The sequence below is a fragment of the Copadichromis virginalis genome, linkage group LG15 (genome assembly GCF_057382275.1).
Source record: "Copadichromis virginalis isolate Kocher_CV1m ecotype Utaka linkage group LG15, C_Virginalis_male_GT1.1, whole genome shotgun sequence".
Taxonomy (NCBI): domain Eukaryota; kingdom Metazoa; phylum Chordata; class Actinopteri; order Cichliformes; family Cichlidae; genus Copadichromis; species Copadichromis virginalis.
In genome coordinates, this window is record NC_140632.1 from 37,941,742 (window position 1) to 37,956,298 (window position 14,557).

General features: G+C 44.0%; 1 protein-coding gene and 1 long non-coding RNA gene across 3 annotated transcripts; one reads left to right on the forward strand and one right to left on the reverse strand.

Moving 5' to 3' along the window:
- Positions 1 to 2,060: 2,060 nt before the first annotated feature.
- On the reverse strand, positions 2,061 to 5,836 carry LOC146692954 (uncharacterized). Its single transcript, XR_014915320.1, has 2 exons — positions 5,453 to 5,836; positions 2,061 to 2,507 (listed from the first exon to the last, which is right to left on the reverse strand). It is a non-coding gene; the product is annotated as an uncharacterized LOC146692954 (long non-coding RNA).
- Positions 4,469 to 10,438, forward strand: LOC146692955 (profilin-2-like). Of its 2 annotated transcripts, none has more exons than XM_085433247.1 (3): positions 4,469 to 4,809; positions 7,718 to 7,910; positions 9,763 to 10,261. In XM_085433247.1, exons 1-3 carry the CDS (start codon positions 4,681 to 4,683, stop codon positions 9,858 to 9,860), a joined length of 420 nt encoding a protein of 139 aa, XP_085289373.1. In that variant the 5' UTR covers positions 4,469 to 4,680; the 3' UTR covers positions 9,861 to 10,261. The 2 variants fall into 2 exon arrangements, with proteins under 2 accessions (XP_085289373.1, XP_085289371.1); XM_085433245.1 differs by having other exon boundaries at positions 4,473 to 4,809; positions 10,194 to 10,438.
- The last annotated feature ends 4,119 nt before the right edge of the window (positions 10,439 to 14,557 follow it).

Sequence of the window (14,557 nt, forward strand, 5' to 3'; positions counted from 1 at the left end):
AATCTGTAACAAACAGCAACCCTGGCGGAGTCCATCACCCACTGGAAACAAGTCCAACTTATTGCCGGCTATGCAGACCGTAGCTCCTGCAGCAGTTATATAAGGATCGAATGGCCTGTATCAACGGGCCAGACACCCCATACTTGAAGCACCTCCCATAGGATACTCAGGGGGACACGTTTGAATGCCTTCTCCAAGTCCACAAAACACATGTAGACTGGTTGGGCAAACTCTGATGCATCCTCAGGTATCCTCAAGGGAATAAGGAGCTGGTCCAGTGTTCCACAACCAGGATGAAAACCACACTGTTCCTCCTGCATCCGAGGTTCGACTAACAGATGGACTCTACTACTTTCATATGTATGAGTCAAAAATAGGTCCTTTTTTTCCTGCTGCTACACAAGACAAAGACTGAACTGGGGGTCATGAATAAATAATTTTGTTAAATTGTGGTGAAAAAAGGTCCTGAAATGAGTGCAGTTCAGGCTTCTCAAGACAAAGCAGAGCTACCTGCCGATTCTGCCGTGCAGGACTAAAGGTTGGTAACTTCTAACCCTCCTGCTCTAGTATTTATAATGTTACATTAAAAATAACTCGGCTCTTTGCATCGTAAACATGCTGGTGGTCACTGTTCATACATTTCTTCTTCTTTTGGCTGCTCCCTTTAAAGGGCGACACAGCAGATCGTCTGCCTCCATCTCACCCTATCCCTAGTATCCTCCTCTGCCACACCAACCCTCTGCATGTTCTCCTTCACTACATCCATGAATCTTCTCTCAGGCCTTACACTTTTCTTCCTGCCTGGTATCTCCATAGTCAACACCATTTGTACAATATATCTACTATCCCTCCTCTAAAAATATCCAAACTATCTTAGCCTTGCCTCTCTAACTTTGTCTTCAGCATTGCTTATGAAGCCTTGTTATCATTTATCTTTCAGTGCCATAGAGCTGCCTTGAAAACATGCAGTGGAGCAATTCATGGATATTTTCTTCAATAAAAATACAGAGAGAACAGCATTTTTTTCTTTTACAATATCTTCAGGCTGTTTGAGTACAGTGAGCTCATTGTTGTGTTCAAGAAACCACATTGAGATGATCTGAGCTTTGTGACATGGTGCATCATCCGTCAGAAGATGAGTGCACTGTACTAATAAAGGGATGAACACGATAGGAATATTCAGGTAGATTGTGGTGTTGAAAAGATACTCAGCTGGTACTTAAGGGCCCACAGTGTGCCCAGAACATATCTCAACACCTTGACACAACGCCGCTTGATAAAAGGCAGGATAGAGCCACGTTTTCATGTCCTTTACGCCAAATTCTGACCCTGCCATCTGAATGTTGGAGCAGACCAGGTGAAGTTTTTCCAATCATCTGGTGTCTAATTCAGGAGAGCCTTTGAGAAGTGTAAGCTCAGTTTCCTGTTCTTAGCTGACAGGAACGGCACCTGGTGTGGTCTTCTGCTGCATGTCTACATGCCTAAATGCACTGAGTTCTGCCTTGTGATTGGCCGATAAGATATTTGCATTAAGGGGCAGTTGAACAGGTGTGCAAAACATCTGATAAAACCCTACATTGTCTGAAAGCATAATTGCCTTTTTTTATAAAGCAGGAGTGAACATGTTTGACCTGTTTTTTTTTAAACCAAAAAGGTTGTTTTTTTTGTCTTGTCCCATTAGTTTATCAAGAAATACTCCACAAATATAAAAACGTATTTCTTTAAAGGCTTCTTCCTCAACCTGCATTTGCAGCCCATGACAGGGGTTATTGACGATGAACTTCCTTGTGATGCAAAGTCCAGGTAATAAATAAATAAATGCAAAAAGGCTGTGCAGTGCAATTTGGTGCACATATAATCATATCAATGTTTGCTTCCTTGTACTCTGAACATGTCCTGCTTTTTTCAAAATGCCTCGACACAGCCTGTTTAACAGGATACCACAACACATTTGTTGAAATCGGGGCGTGCGCTACACTACAAGAAAACACTGAAAACTTTTTTTTCTCCAATCCAGTCTATTCATTTCAGTGAGAAAGTGAGACAAAAAACAAACTGCAGCAACTTTATCCTGCTTTTATTCACTTCATCAGAGCATATGAAAAACTTTCATACCATTACAAACACTGATCCTTGAGAACTTTAAGTTCTGTCATGCTTGAAAAATAAGGAATGCATACATTTGCAAAAAGGAAAAGGAGTGGGGTGGCTGAGGTGGGCGGCGATATCAAGCTATGATGACAATGCTCTTGTCCAAAAAAGCAAACCTTTTCTAAGGCAAACAAGTAAGCTCTTTTCTGTATCTCCATGACTCATGTGGAAGCTGAGTGGTGTGGTTGTGAGTGGTACTATTTTGCCCAAGCAGAAGTGCAAAACAGAGGTGGCCATGGAAACTGTCGGCATCCAATGGGAGATGAGGATATGGGTGTGGCCTGACTGACAAGTCATTCTGCCCTGCTCAAGTCCTGTACCTTGGTCAATTAATAACTTTCTTCGCGCCCATTCTTCTGCAGGAAGAAAGAGAGAACAAGGATTAAGTAGATGTTTCTAGAAAGAGATAAGACTGTCATGTGCTGAAAAGACTCAGAATGAGGAACCTGTGTATATGGCACACTTAAAAAATGCCCACAATGTAAAGAAAAGCCATTTACCTACAGTTGTTTAATCTTTTTTCACATTAGTTTGAGTCTAAACAATTTATCTCCAGTTAGTGTTTTCAATTTGATATCCAAATCCTGCAATGGTTCCAAGTTCCCAGTTCATTTCACTTGAATCCCTCTGGGAAGTTTTTGGCACGCCAGCTTCCTAACACATGTCATTTCACTGAGAGTCACGTTAATCTGGGCGGCAAATGCCACTTTCTCCTTTCACTCTTTGTCACTGAACACGCTGGCTGACCTCTGTTTGTTTTTGTACACCTGCCAAATAGAGGTGGCCACCCAAGGTGCCTGAGCACATACGTTTAAGCTAGTTTGCGTAGAGCTGGAAGAGAAGAAGAAACCCCAGAGTAGGAGGAGCAGAGCAGTCTTCTAATTTAAGAACACTGATCACAAGAGTGGCCTGATTATTAATGGTTTCCATGGAGCAAACACAAACAGATAGAAATACAAAACACAGCAGCCTCTGACGCACGGCTGACATCATCCGTAGGTGTGTGACTGGCTGGTGCGCGTCCTTAACCAAACTGCTGCACCTGTAGAAGCTCAGCGTCCTCATCACCCTTATATTTGTGGTCATCAGAGCATGCTGGACAGATGCACACATGTGCACTCTGAACTCTTAAAAAAACACAGCTGTGTTTATTCCTTTTATTCCAACTGCCTCCCAAAGAACGAGCTTGTTTTATGTTTATTATTTATTTATGGTTTTTTTCCCCTTTGTTTTCAGTGGGTGCGGTTATTGTGTGAGATGCTGTGAGGCTTTTCTTTTCTTTTCTTTGAGCTAAACTTGCAAAGCAACACCAAATAAACAGTGAAATTGCAACAAAGAAATAGTTTTGGAAAAGGTTAAAGGACAGTTTAGGCCTGCCACCATAAAAATCCTAAATTTACATACTTTGTGACAACTGTCATACTGCCACACTGTAAGAGCACTTCTAGAGAAGTAACACAGAATAAAATTATGAGCAACTCCCATAAAAAAGTAAACAAACATGATTGCTCCGTATTCACTGGAATGCATTCTCGAGCATAAACCATGCTTAACATGTAAACATTAGGCACATATATGGAAAAAAACTTTTCCCTTTGACACAGTGCTAATGATGGCTGCCTCACATTATATTACATTCATATTTTTCTCTTGGGATTATAAGATACAGGTTTGACACATGCACTACCCAACAGGTACAACAGGTTTTCTCTCATGATCCTGAGAGCTTAAACAATGAAATAATTTTCAGTTACCTCTCTCTGTTTTCACCTGTGATCTTTTGAGAGTGCTTCTTCTGGCAGGTGTCATTCTGTATATGACACAGTAACTCAAATGACCATTGTAGTTAACAGAGTCCAGGAAGAATTTTCTCAGATGCTTAACTGGACTGCGTAGCCATCACTGGAATGTTAAATCAAGAACTATAAAACTTTTAATGTAATTTTTAATATTAACAAAAAACTCTAATTCAGTGTTTAAATAAAGAGATGGGTGCCAGCGTGTCTTAAATGATCAATATAAAGTGAAAAAAATAAACTGTGTAAAAACAAAATGCCTTTTTAAACTTTAACTTACTGAAGTCTAAGCTTTACATGAGCCTTAAACCATTAAAATTCTCCTTTGCAAATGTAAACTTGTTTTTTAATCAAGTTTAAGGCCTTAAAAAATCTGGAAGATTGGCTAAATCTTTAATGCACTTGAGAAAAATACCGTTTTCCTTATTGCTGTCGCGATAAAGCATGATATTCCTCCGCCGCTTCCTATATTATACAATGGGAGGAGAGACGAACAACGACTCGGGCGGAGTGATTTAGTCAGGACTACACCCAAGCGCCTGTCCGGTTGCAGCGGCTCCTCTTCGTTGCCTAGACCAGAAGAAAGCCGGGACGTAACGGTGCCGGGGGGGTTTTTGCTTGCTGGAGGCCCGTGTAACCACCGATAAATACAGCTTTCTCACAGTTTCTTCGTCGTTCAAGAGGCGATCGTGACTTAGCTTACTTTTTTCACCTTAAAACTAATTTCACAAACATGTCCTGGCAAAGCTACGTGGACAACCTGATGGCCGATGGCAGCTGCCAGGACGCGGCCATTGTTGGGTATGCGGACGCCAAATATGTCTGGGCATCTTTTGTCGGCGGTACCTTTGCCAACATAACGGTACGTATGTGCTGTACGTCGGTATTCCTAGTTGTGTATGAGCATAATGCACATTTTTGCATGTCGCTTATACGTTTGTCTGCATGCCAGGCCTTGTTGAATGGGGGATAAGCGAAGCAGTGTGGGTACACATGGTATCCGGTGGTCACACATAGGATCCACTGGCATGTGTGCGCCGTTGCTTTTCAACCTGTCGCCTGCAATTCCCACCTTTCTTTTCCCGCTTTTATTGTACGTCTACTATCTTAACGCTTAAGCCATTTTCCCTTTTAAAATAACTGTGCAGCACCGAAGCGCTCAAGCTAGAGATCATCGTTGCCGCGAACTCGAGCTAAAGCGGCTAACTTGGCTGCTAACAGTAACTAGCCGCATTGGAAAAGCTACAGTAATATAAGAAAATTAAACGGCAGTCCTATAAAACTATTGTATCCTGAATTAGTCATTCGCATGTTTAAAAACTGCTTAGTAGTTTCGGCTACCATAAGCTTTTCCATGCAGACTAAGTCAGTGTTACCAGTGATTAGCGAACTACACGGTTAGCTCAAATCGGGCCGGTCATCTCCCTCCCCACCACCATCATCCTCAGTCATTACTAGCTAACGCTAACGGCGCAGGGTTGGCGGCGCTCGCACGCATTCCTTACGTGCTGGCGTTCCGTTGGTCCTTTTCAATTTTCCTATTCGGCTTCTGTGAATCTCTCCACCGCTACCGCCCATCATTTTTCCAAGATGGCGGACACGCTCCCAGTTTCTTATTCATTTTTGTCCATGGGAGCTAACCGAGACGTCTGGGCTCGGATCTCGGTTTTTTTCTCATTAGCATGCCACCCCGTGTTATGGACAGCATGCGTCGGATGCTCCTATTTTACAACAAATAAAACTCAGTCGACTGAAAGTAAAGCTAACTTGTTTAACAGACACATTCGGGGTTTTCCTTCATCCTCCATTTTGTCCGTTAAATTTATTTTGCCAGTCATCTACGTTTTTAATCGGGACTCCTCCGGTTCCAACGTGAATATAACGAAGATTTAGCAGTTCTAGCTGGCTATTATAAAATAAAAAACCCCGCTCATGTGGCGGGGACTGTGGTTTCGTTATCTGAGGTTAACTGGGAGTGCCCACTCGGAGCTATGGAACGGCAGCGTTTTCCTTTTGAAATACAGCAGTTTCCTTAATGGACTTTTTAGCGTGTAAAAGAAGCTTGCTTTTACCGGCTGTCAACCAGCATGCCCGGTGGTTGCATTTGGTAAAAGGAATCCCCTTTAATGAATACAGAAGGTTTTCAGGGGATCTGAAGTCGTTTTCATGTGGGGATGGCGGCTTTTCATTCCCGGTTGAAGTGACCAAATTAGCAACCCTGGCCTGGGCTTGTAGGTAGCCGCCATGCTATCGTTATCTTACGACGTGCTTTGAGTTTGCCGTTTTCCCTTCCTGACTGTGTGCCATGACTCTGCACTTCTGGACTCAAGGGGCAACGCCTTTTGTTCTGCAGTTCGCTCCAAATAAAGTAGTTTGAGCAAGAAAATGTGTATATGTGTGTGTATATATATATTTTTTATTTTTTTTACTGTACTGAGTTTCAAAGAAAACAAATAAGTTGTCCCCAAAAGTGAAATATTAGCAGCTTAACGTTTTCGTCATTGCGGTATGGTCGAGATTTCAGGACTTCTCCACCGGTAGCATAAAGGAGACTCCTTGAAACAGACCACGTGCTTTCATCTGCCCTGGGCTGGATGGTCCTCTGTATCAGTCTAAATACTGCCCTCTGTGCTAAGATGACTAATAAAAACCATTACACACTTAAAAAAAAAAGGGGGGGGGGGGCACTTTTCAACAAGACTTAATCTTTTAAAGAGAAACATCAATAATACAGTGTGGTTTGAAATTTGTTGACTGGGGTTGAGGGGGGAAAGGGCAATCTGTCAAAGATGGAAACTTTGACCTCATACATTTTAATGACTGAATTGTAAACCATATTAATTAAAATATCCCATAGGTATATTTTGGGCCTCTTGCAGAGTAATCCGTCAAACCAAATACTTCATGATAATGCAAATTTAGCCTGGAGGTCTTCTGTAAAATACATTTTTATGTTGGTGCCTTAAATGGGTCCTGGTGCAGAACAAACTCGTAAGATGTACAGATTAGTTTAGGATATACTTCCTGTTAGATGTTGAAACCCCCATTAACTATATATAGATTAAGGGAAATCATTACACGACAGTCCAGCCAGCTCTGGACATCTTGTGCATAAATTCAGTCATAGTTGAATGTTGTGCAGTAGTGGCAATAAATACTAATTCTACCCTCTTGTAATTTAAAAGCTGCAGGTTAAACATGAATGCAAGCTCTGGGCACAAGGCTTTCACAGACTAGAGTTGGGCATTTATCATTAGAACTATTTTACTACAATAAATTCCAAATTATTTCAGTGTGTTTCTCAATTTATATATTAAGCAATGATGTTTTTGTTGTGGAGGGACAGCAGATTCTGAGCTGAGAGGAGGCTGGGCAATTAAACTTGAGGATGGAGCAGTTGTGAAATCTGGGCTGGTGCTGATGTGTAAAAGAAGTTTGGCTGATCTTCTTGTGCCAGGGAAACACAGGAAATGAGTAACTTCCCTGTAATGAGCGTCTTTCAGCTCTTGATCAGCATCATCTTGCACCAATTTTTAAAACTGCCAAAATTTGATCGAAGACAACAGATTAACACTGGACAATGCAGCCAAATAATTTGGTGTGTGTGTGTGTGTGTGGCTCTTGCTCAATCTCGAGGCTTCACAGCACCCACATTATGGAGCAATACTTGTGTTTGTGGAGAAACCCTCAAGTGTCTCCACATAAGCAATATTCTGCATTGATCTTAACGACGATGTACCTGACCTCCTGATCTCTGTGCTTCCTCCTAGCCTGAAGAAATTGATGTGTTAGTAGGAAAGGACCGAGAGGGATTCTTCACCAGTGGGCTGACCCTGGGCAATAAAAAGTGCTCCGTAATCAGAGACAGCCTCCAAATTGACAACGACTGGACAATGGACATCCGAACAAAGAGTCAAGGAGGAGAGCCCACATACAATGTTTCTGTAGGCAGAGCAGCCAAAGGTAAGCATCAGGTATACTGCTGTTAGCAGCATAAATCTTGAGTAGTTACACAGTAACCTGCTTTGAGTTTTACCATTTTAGTTTAGCTGTTTATTTTTGCTTTTAAAACGATATTATTGTCTTGTGCAAGCATGTGGGGTAGATGTTGACTGCACCTTTCCTCAATATATGACAGATGGGTGTAAAATGTCTGGATATTACTTTCAGTGACGGTCGATAACAGGCCGCAGTTGCTTCCATGTAGAAATGCATATTCAGGTTGTTTGAGCTCAGGAAGTTCATATTCAGAGATTATTGCTATGACTATTATCCAAGAGTGAGTTTATTTCCCCGCTAGAGTTATATTGCAGTTTAATTGGTATGGTTTACCTTTAACACTTTAAGACTAAGCAGCTTACAAATGAGAAAATCATAATCAGTTATGGTTTAGTAAAGTGTCTGTATGTTTACCTTTTTTTTTTTGATATGTGAATTTAATAATTTTGCCTCCAGTTTATTCAGAACTTCTTACAGCTGCCAAGAATCGGAACAATTAAAGGGTATCATTTCTTTGTGGAAATGGTTATAAAGTAGATAAATTGTTAAGCTTCAGTCTTAAATGTGACCATCAGTAGGTTAAATTAAAGGCTTTTTAAAATGTATTTCTTGTCATGGGTCACAACCTTGATAATATTTCAGTAAGCTGAAGTTGAGTCTTTAAGGACTTGCCTGAGAGTTGTCAGTTTTCATGTTGCCTGTGTGGGCCCCGATGTCCTGTCCTGCCCAGTTCATGCCACAAGGTACTCTAGCTAACAGACTGCATCATCAGTTTCTGGGCTCACTTTTGGGATCAGGATTTCTGGGAAATCCTTTCTGGAATGCATGCATCTTCCTCCTTTCTGGTTTAACACCCCCCCCCCCCCTTTCAAATTCACCACCTGTTTTTCCCACTCGCTTCCACTCTGTCCTAGTACTTGAGGCACATGAGGGTGTTTTGTTTTTTTTAAACACATGTATTGAGGAGAGGTATGCCAAGCATGCTGCTGCATTAGTGATGGTTAATAGTTCCTAACTTCACTTTCTTGTTCTTTGCTGCTGTCATGGCGCATAATGACACATTAAACAGACTGATAGGAGCAGAAACAGCCATGAAATGCTAGGCTTTGTGCCCCACCCTCTTGGCCAAACAGCAGGTATTATTTGGATATTTTACTCATGTAACTAAAATGGACATAGAAGCTACTCTTGCAGCCATTTGACCTGGTAAACAAAGACTGACTCCCATCAGTGGCTAAAACACTGACTAGATAAACTTCAGCCTCTCTGCATTGAATTTGTTCATCACTGTAAAGGGACTTTGGACTAGTTTCAGAGTTCTGTGGTCTACGTTTAGCAGTTTAAAGTGTAGTAAAGCCTTGATCTGGCTTTTAGCTCATGTTAAACCACAGCATGCTGGGAGAGCAGTGTCCTCTTAATAGTTTATAAAATAATAAACGATACATTGAGTCTTTGTGGCAGTTTGCTATTGCACTGGACTCTGTGCTAACTCCAGCTCTGTGTCTCTGCTTGTTTGGGCATCACAGATCTGACGACAAGGCTTTGCATGCATCCTTCACGTTTATTTTCCTGTTGCACTTACTGTCTTCCTAACTGTAACGTGACCTGTCGCCACCAGCAGCACCGATAAGAAAATGAATGTTGGAGCTCTGCACAGCCTTCAGAGTTGAAGGCACCGCTCTGCTTTCTGTGCCATTGTCTTCCTTTTGTAGCCGTCTCGTCTGCCTTTGCCGCTTTAGCTCTGTGCTCTTCTTCTTTTCATTGTGTGATCTCCGCACCTTCTCTAAATGTCCCTTCTCTGTCTCTTTTCTTTCAGTCTTGGTCTTGGTAATGGGCAAAGAAGGGGTCCATGGAGGCGGATTGAATAAGAAGGCATACTCGATGGCAAAATACTTGAGGGATTCAGGGTTTTAGTTTAGTTTTGATGTAGCTTATGCGGTGTAGGGTTAAAAAAAACAAATAAAAAAAACAAAACAAAGGAAAATTAAAAAAAAAAAAAAGCATAAAATTTTGGGGGGGAAAAACAAAGCAAAAAAAAATCTGTTCCATCTAATGTTGAGCCCATGTTTTCCCCCGCGTCCCCGAACGGTCCCGTTTAAACAACCCCAGGAGCATTTCTAAACGGCACAGGGTTCGAGCTCTGTCCCCATATTTGGCCGAGATGGCATTGAGTGTTATTCTTTTTCCAGCCCTGCAATCAACATGCCTGTTCATTTTATTTTGTTTCTTTTCCTTTGTGTACTCCAGCATTGGTTATTGTCATGGGGAAGGAAGGTGTCCATGGAGGGCAGCTCAACAAGAAAGCATTTCAGATGTCTGAGTACCTGAGGAAGTCCGGATACTAAAGCAGCCTGTACCCAGCTACCTAGCAGCTCACCCTTACCACCCTGTTGCATTTCACACTACTTCCAGTCCTAGTTTGTAGTTTTTGTTTTTCTCCCTTCTCTTCTCCCCATTTGTTATCTGTCTTTGCTGTGTGGGGTTTTTTTTTTTTTTTTGTCATTACCCCAACCCACTCATCCACCCCCCCCCCCCCCCCCCCCCTCAAAGCACTTGCTCTGTGTACTCTTTAATACCCCTCTAAGCACTCTTCAGTTGATCCATAGCAAAGATGAGCATGTTGCTAACAGGATGTCATGACAAATTTGTACTTAAAGACCAGCAAAAAAAAAAATTCTCGCTGAACACTCACAGTTAAGGCTTTAGTGGTTAATTTGAAGCTTATTCTTTTATTATTTTTCGTCCACATTAGTGCCCATCACTTAATCACACACACACTCCCTCCCCGAGCAGCCGATGCCTTTGGAGCACTAAAGCTCGTCACGTCTTCCTCTGTCGTTGCCCCCACCCACCCCTCCACGTCCTGGTGGGGAGACTGCGTGCATCTTGGACCACCGTCGCTCCCCTCTCTGATCCACCACTACACATCCACCCCAATCTTTGAAAGTCCCTCTTGCCAAATTTTCACTTCCTCCCTCCCTGCTCCTCCCCTTCCTTTTCAAATCAAGTAAACACTAAACCTCACTGGGCAGTCTTCAAACACTACTCGCCACTCCGGCTCCCATCCCGTCAGATATCACCCGTTAGTCTGTTTTGTTTTGTTTTTTAAAACGAACAAAAAAATGCAAGGATGCTCTGGGGCATCACTATTTGATCCTGGCGAGATCAGCCCCTCTCCACTCCCTGTAGATCATCTCGAGCCCACAGTAGATTGTAAGAAGGGATCCAACTGAGGACTTTTGTGATCACCTCTGTCCTTCCAAATGTGGTGGTGGTGTGGGACTCTCCTCCTGGCATAGCAGCCCTCCCCTATTACACGAAAAATGACAACCCACGGACATTCCACAATAACAACGGCTCAGGCACTTAATACTTTTGTTTGCCAGCTCCTGTAATGTATATTCTTTAATTTCTTTTTGTTTTCTTTTTAAAGGCTGCCTTTTTCTTTCTTTCTTTTTTTTGGACAGTAGACATCCCAGCATATAACCTTCTGGAGTGTGTCCAGTTTGAATTTCTTTTTCTTTATATAGGACCAAGTATAGTTGAAGGTCGGGTATTTGTACACTCGCTCTAAATCATGTGAAGGATGGCTGCTTTTTATTCTTTCTGATGAAGGAAACACTAACCAGACAGTAATACTAAAGTTTAAAAAAAAAAAAAAAGTGAAGTATCAGTGGAGGTAAGGGTGGGAGTTTATGAAGAAAATGATCATTAGGTTTTGTTTTTCCTCTTAGAAGAAACACAACTGCATTTCAGCAGCCCCATGCTGTGTTGACAACTATAATACTGTGGAATAAATTGCCTTTTCTCTAGTCAGTTGAGCTCTGGGGAATCAGCCTGTCCACGCTCAGCACTGCTAACAACGTCCAAGTGGGGGGAATAAAAAATAACAGTAGAAATGACTCTTAATGGGAGATGGGATTAGTTGGAACAAAGACGCTCATGGCTGTTTTGTCGAAACTTTAACTGCAGAACCTGTGTATCCTGTGCCATAACGTAGAGAGATCTGTTGCTGTTGTAAAACGGATTGTTACCCACTGTCCATGAAGGGGTCATTTCATTGGCACTTTTTTTTTTCTTTATTTTTCTAGCTTCAGCTCCACTGTTTAGGCCTTGTGGGATATGTGTACTCATTAAAAAAAAAAAAGGAAAAAAAATTGTTTAAAGTCCTGTTTGCCGGTCTATTCATTTTCTTTCCTCACCACTTTTTTTTTATTTTTTTTTCTTCTTACATCTGGGATACAGTCTCTTTAATGCATTTGATTTCATATGCATAAAACCAAGAAATGCCATAAATTGATTTATCACCTTGTTTACAGACAGATCAAATAAATTTATTCCAACCAGATTGTGAGTTTACTGTCTTCTCTGTTGATCTGAACACTTTACTCTCAGTGAATCTGTGGTAATGTTTGGACTGAGCTAACTGCAGGTGTTACCGTCAGGTTAGGCCTCATCTAAGGTGCCTGAGCTCCCAGACACGGGTTAAGGCTAGTCCCAGAACATAAGTGTTTCTTCAGATCTGAGTGTAAGATTGTGAAGTCCTTCTCAAATGAGTTTTCCTCTACAGAAAAGTTTAATTTATTTTCTTATGTCACACCAGGCATGAGACATTACTGCTTTCATTACAGCTGTTCAGGAACTTAAGGTGGCTTTTAATTACTTTAAAAGACATTCAAGGTCCATCAAAACGCATCTCATCTTTACTCTCAGATGTTTAAGGTCCATAAAGTGCTAAGAAAAGACCATAATGTGACATTTCCTTACCACAAGTCCACAGTTCCTGTTAATGGAGATGATTAGAAGGTTGCTGTTGTGATTGGTGTGGGGGTACGGACAGGCTTGGGGGCGTCAGGATTCCCCAGGAGCACCTTCCTTGGAGGGCTCAACCCGGGATTGCGGTCATGGCCTATTAAGGGCTCTGTTGGCTCTTAGGTGACGGTTTCCTCGTGGCTGCGTGCGGTAGGGGAGGGTCTGTGCTGATGGACGTGGGTTACTGACCTGGTAGCCTGGGTGGGTCCGGGACAGGCGTGGGGTTCTGGGGGTGCTCGGTCTCTGGGCTGGGGCCCTGGTTGGTGTGTTGCCGGGGTTGTGGGTGTAAGGGGGGCCCAGCCCTGGCGCAGGGTGCCGCCAGTGCATCGAGCCACCTGGGGGGCTCTTCAACAGGTGGGGGAGGCTGTTACATCTTGCAGGAGGTCTCCTCTCTTCAGGAACTCCCTCTGCAGGAGGGGGAGATACAGGAGAGGTGGAGGAAGATCTCAGCCTGGGCGTCTATTGTCTTGTGTAGTCTGGAAGATGAGTGGATGACGGGGTGGGTGCAGTTTTCTCTGTGGTGGGGTCGGGTGGACTGTCCCGGGCTCTGTGGGGCCGGGCGGCGCTGCTGAACTGGACCCCGGTCTGGATGGGCCTGGGCCCCCTTTCCCTGGTGGGTTGCAGAGTATGGGGGTGCCTACTGGGGTCAGCGGGGGGAGCTGGCCCCAGGGTGGGGGTCACTTGCCCCGCCCTTCCTTCTCTCCCCATCTCCAGCTGCCTCCCTCTTCCCGCTCCACCACAACCACCCACACATGCAGGGCCTTGGGGTAAAGGTGTGTCACCAGGGTGCAGGGGAGGCTACCCCCCCCTCTGTCCCCTTCTGGCTGCCTCTGCCTCAATTTTATCCCACAACTTAGACATTCACGTTACTCACACTTTCATAACACATACATATAGGACCTTGGGGGTGGGCACGCTACACGGAATCCACAAGACCATCAGGGTGTATACCTCACCCCTGACGTCGTTGCCCACCTCTCAATTTTAAATACACGTAGACATTGAGGGCTAGCAGGAGGGACCATGCGCTTACCTGCTGCTCTCTGGCAGGTAGCTCCATGCCCTCCTGGGTTTTAAATGCACCTTAGAACACACATGCATCAACACTACAATGAGCGGGTGGAGGGAGGTTTGGAGTCCTCACACCCCCGTTCTCTGCGGCCTGTTGGAGCGGGGGGTCTGGGAGGAGGAGTTGGCTGTCCGATTGGGGTCTGGAGTGTGGGGCCTCCCTGCTGCTGCGGAGTCGGGGCGGTCTGCCTCTCCCCACCGCAGGGAAAAGGGTAACACTACCTGGGTCTGGGTGCAGTTTCCCCCTCCAGGGGCGGGGGCACCTAGACCCGGTTCGTAGAGTACGCTTGGGGAGTGTGATTGTGTGTACAGCGTCTCTTTATGTCTGTCTCCACGTTGGTTGAGTGTGGAGTAAGTGCATATGAGAGCATGAGGGTGGGAATGGATGTTTGTATCTGTGTGTGCCTGTATGTCTGTGTCTATATGTCAGGTTGGGTATCAGACGCCACCTCTCTGGGGACATCTCAGGCCCTCTAAGGTATGGAGGTCTATCTCCCCCCTCCACTTCCCCTGCCAGTGGCAGATGCCCTCAGACATCAGTGCGTTGGTGGTTCTTTGTGTCCGGAGATGGGCGTCCAGGTACACACCGGCTCACTCCTTGATGGCTGCTTGTCGGGGCCTGGAGCCTGGGCCTGCCGGCGGAGCTCACGGGCGCGTCACTGCAACTCCCCCTGGCTTCTGCTCCGCGGCTGCTGGGTGACCCCTCATCTGGGACTCTCCTCAGCTCTTTC

What these genes read in the sequence shown, in the direction of transcription:
- LOC146692955 (XM_085433247.1), top strand. Translation starts at nt 4,681, where the DNA reads ATGTCCTGGCAAAGCTACGTGGACAACCTGATGGCCGATGGCAGCTGC. An exon ending in GTACCTTTGCCAACATAACG is followed by an intron (nt 4,810 to 7,717) that starts GTACGTATGTGC and finishes GCTTCCTCCTAG; the next exon opens with CCTGAAGAAATTGATGTGTT. An exon ending in TGTAGGCAGAGCAGCCAAAG is followed by an intron (nt 7,911 to 9,762) that starts GTAAGCATCAGG and finishes CTTTTCTTTCAG; the next exon opens with TCTTGGTCTTGGTAATGGGC.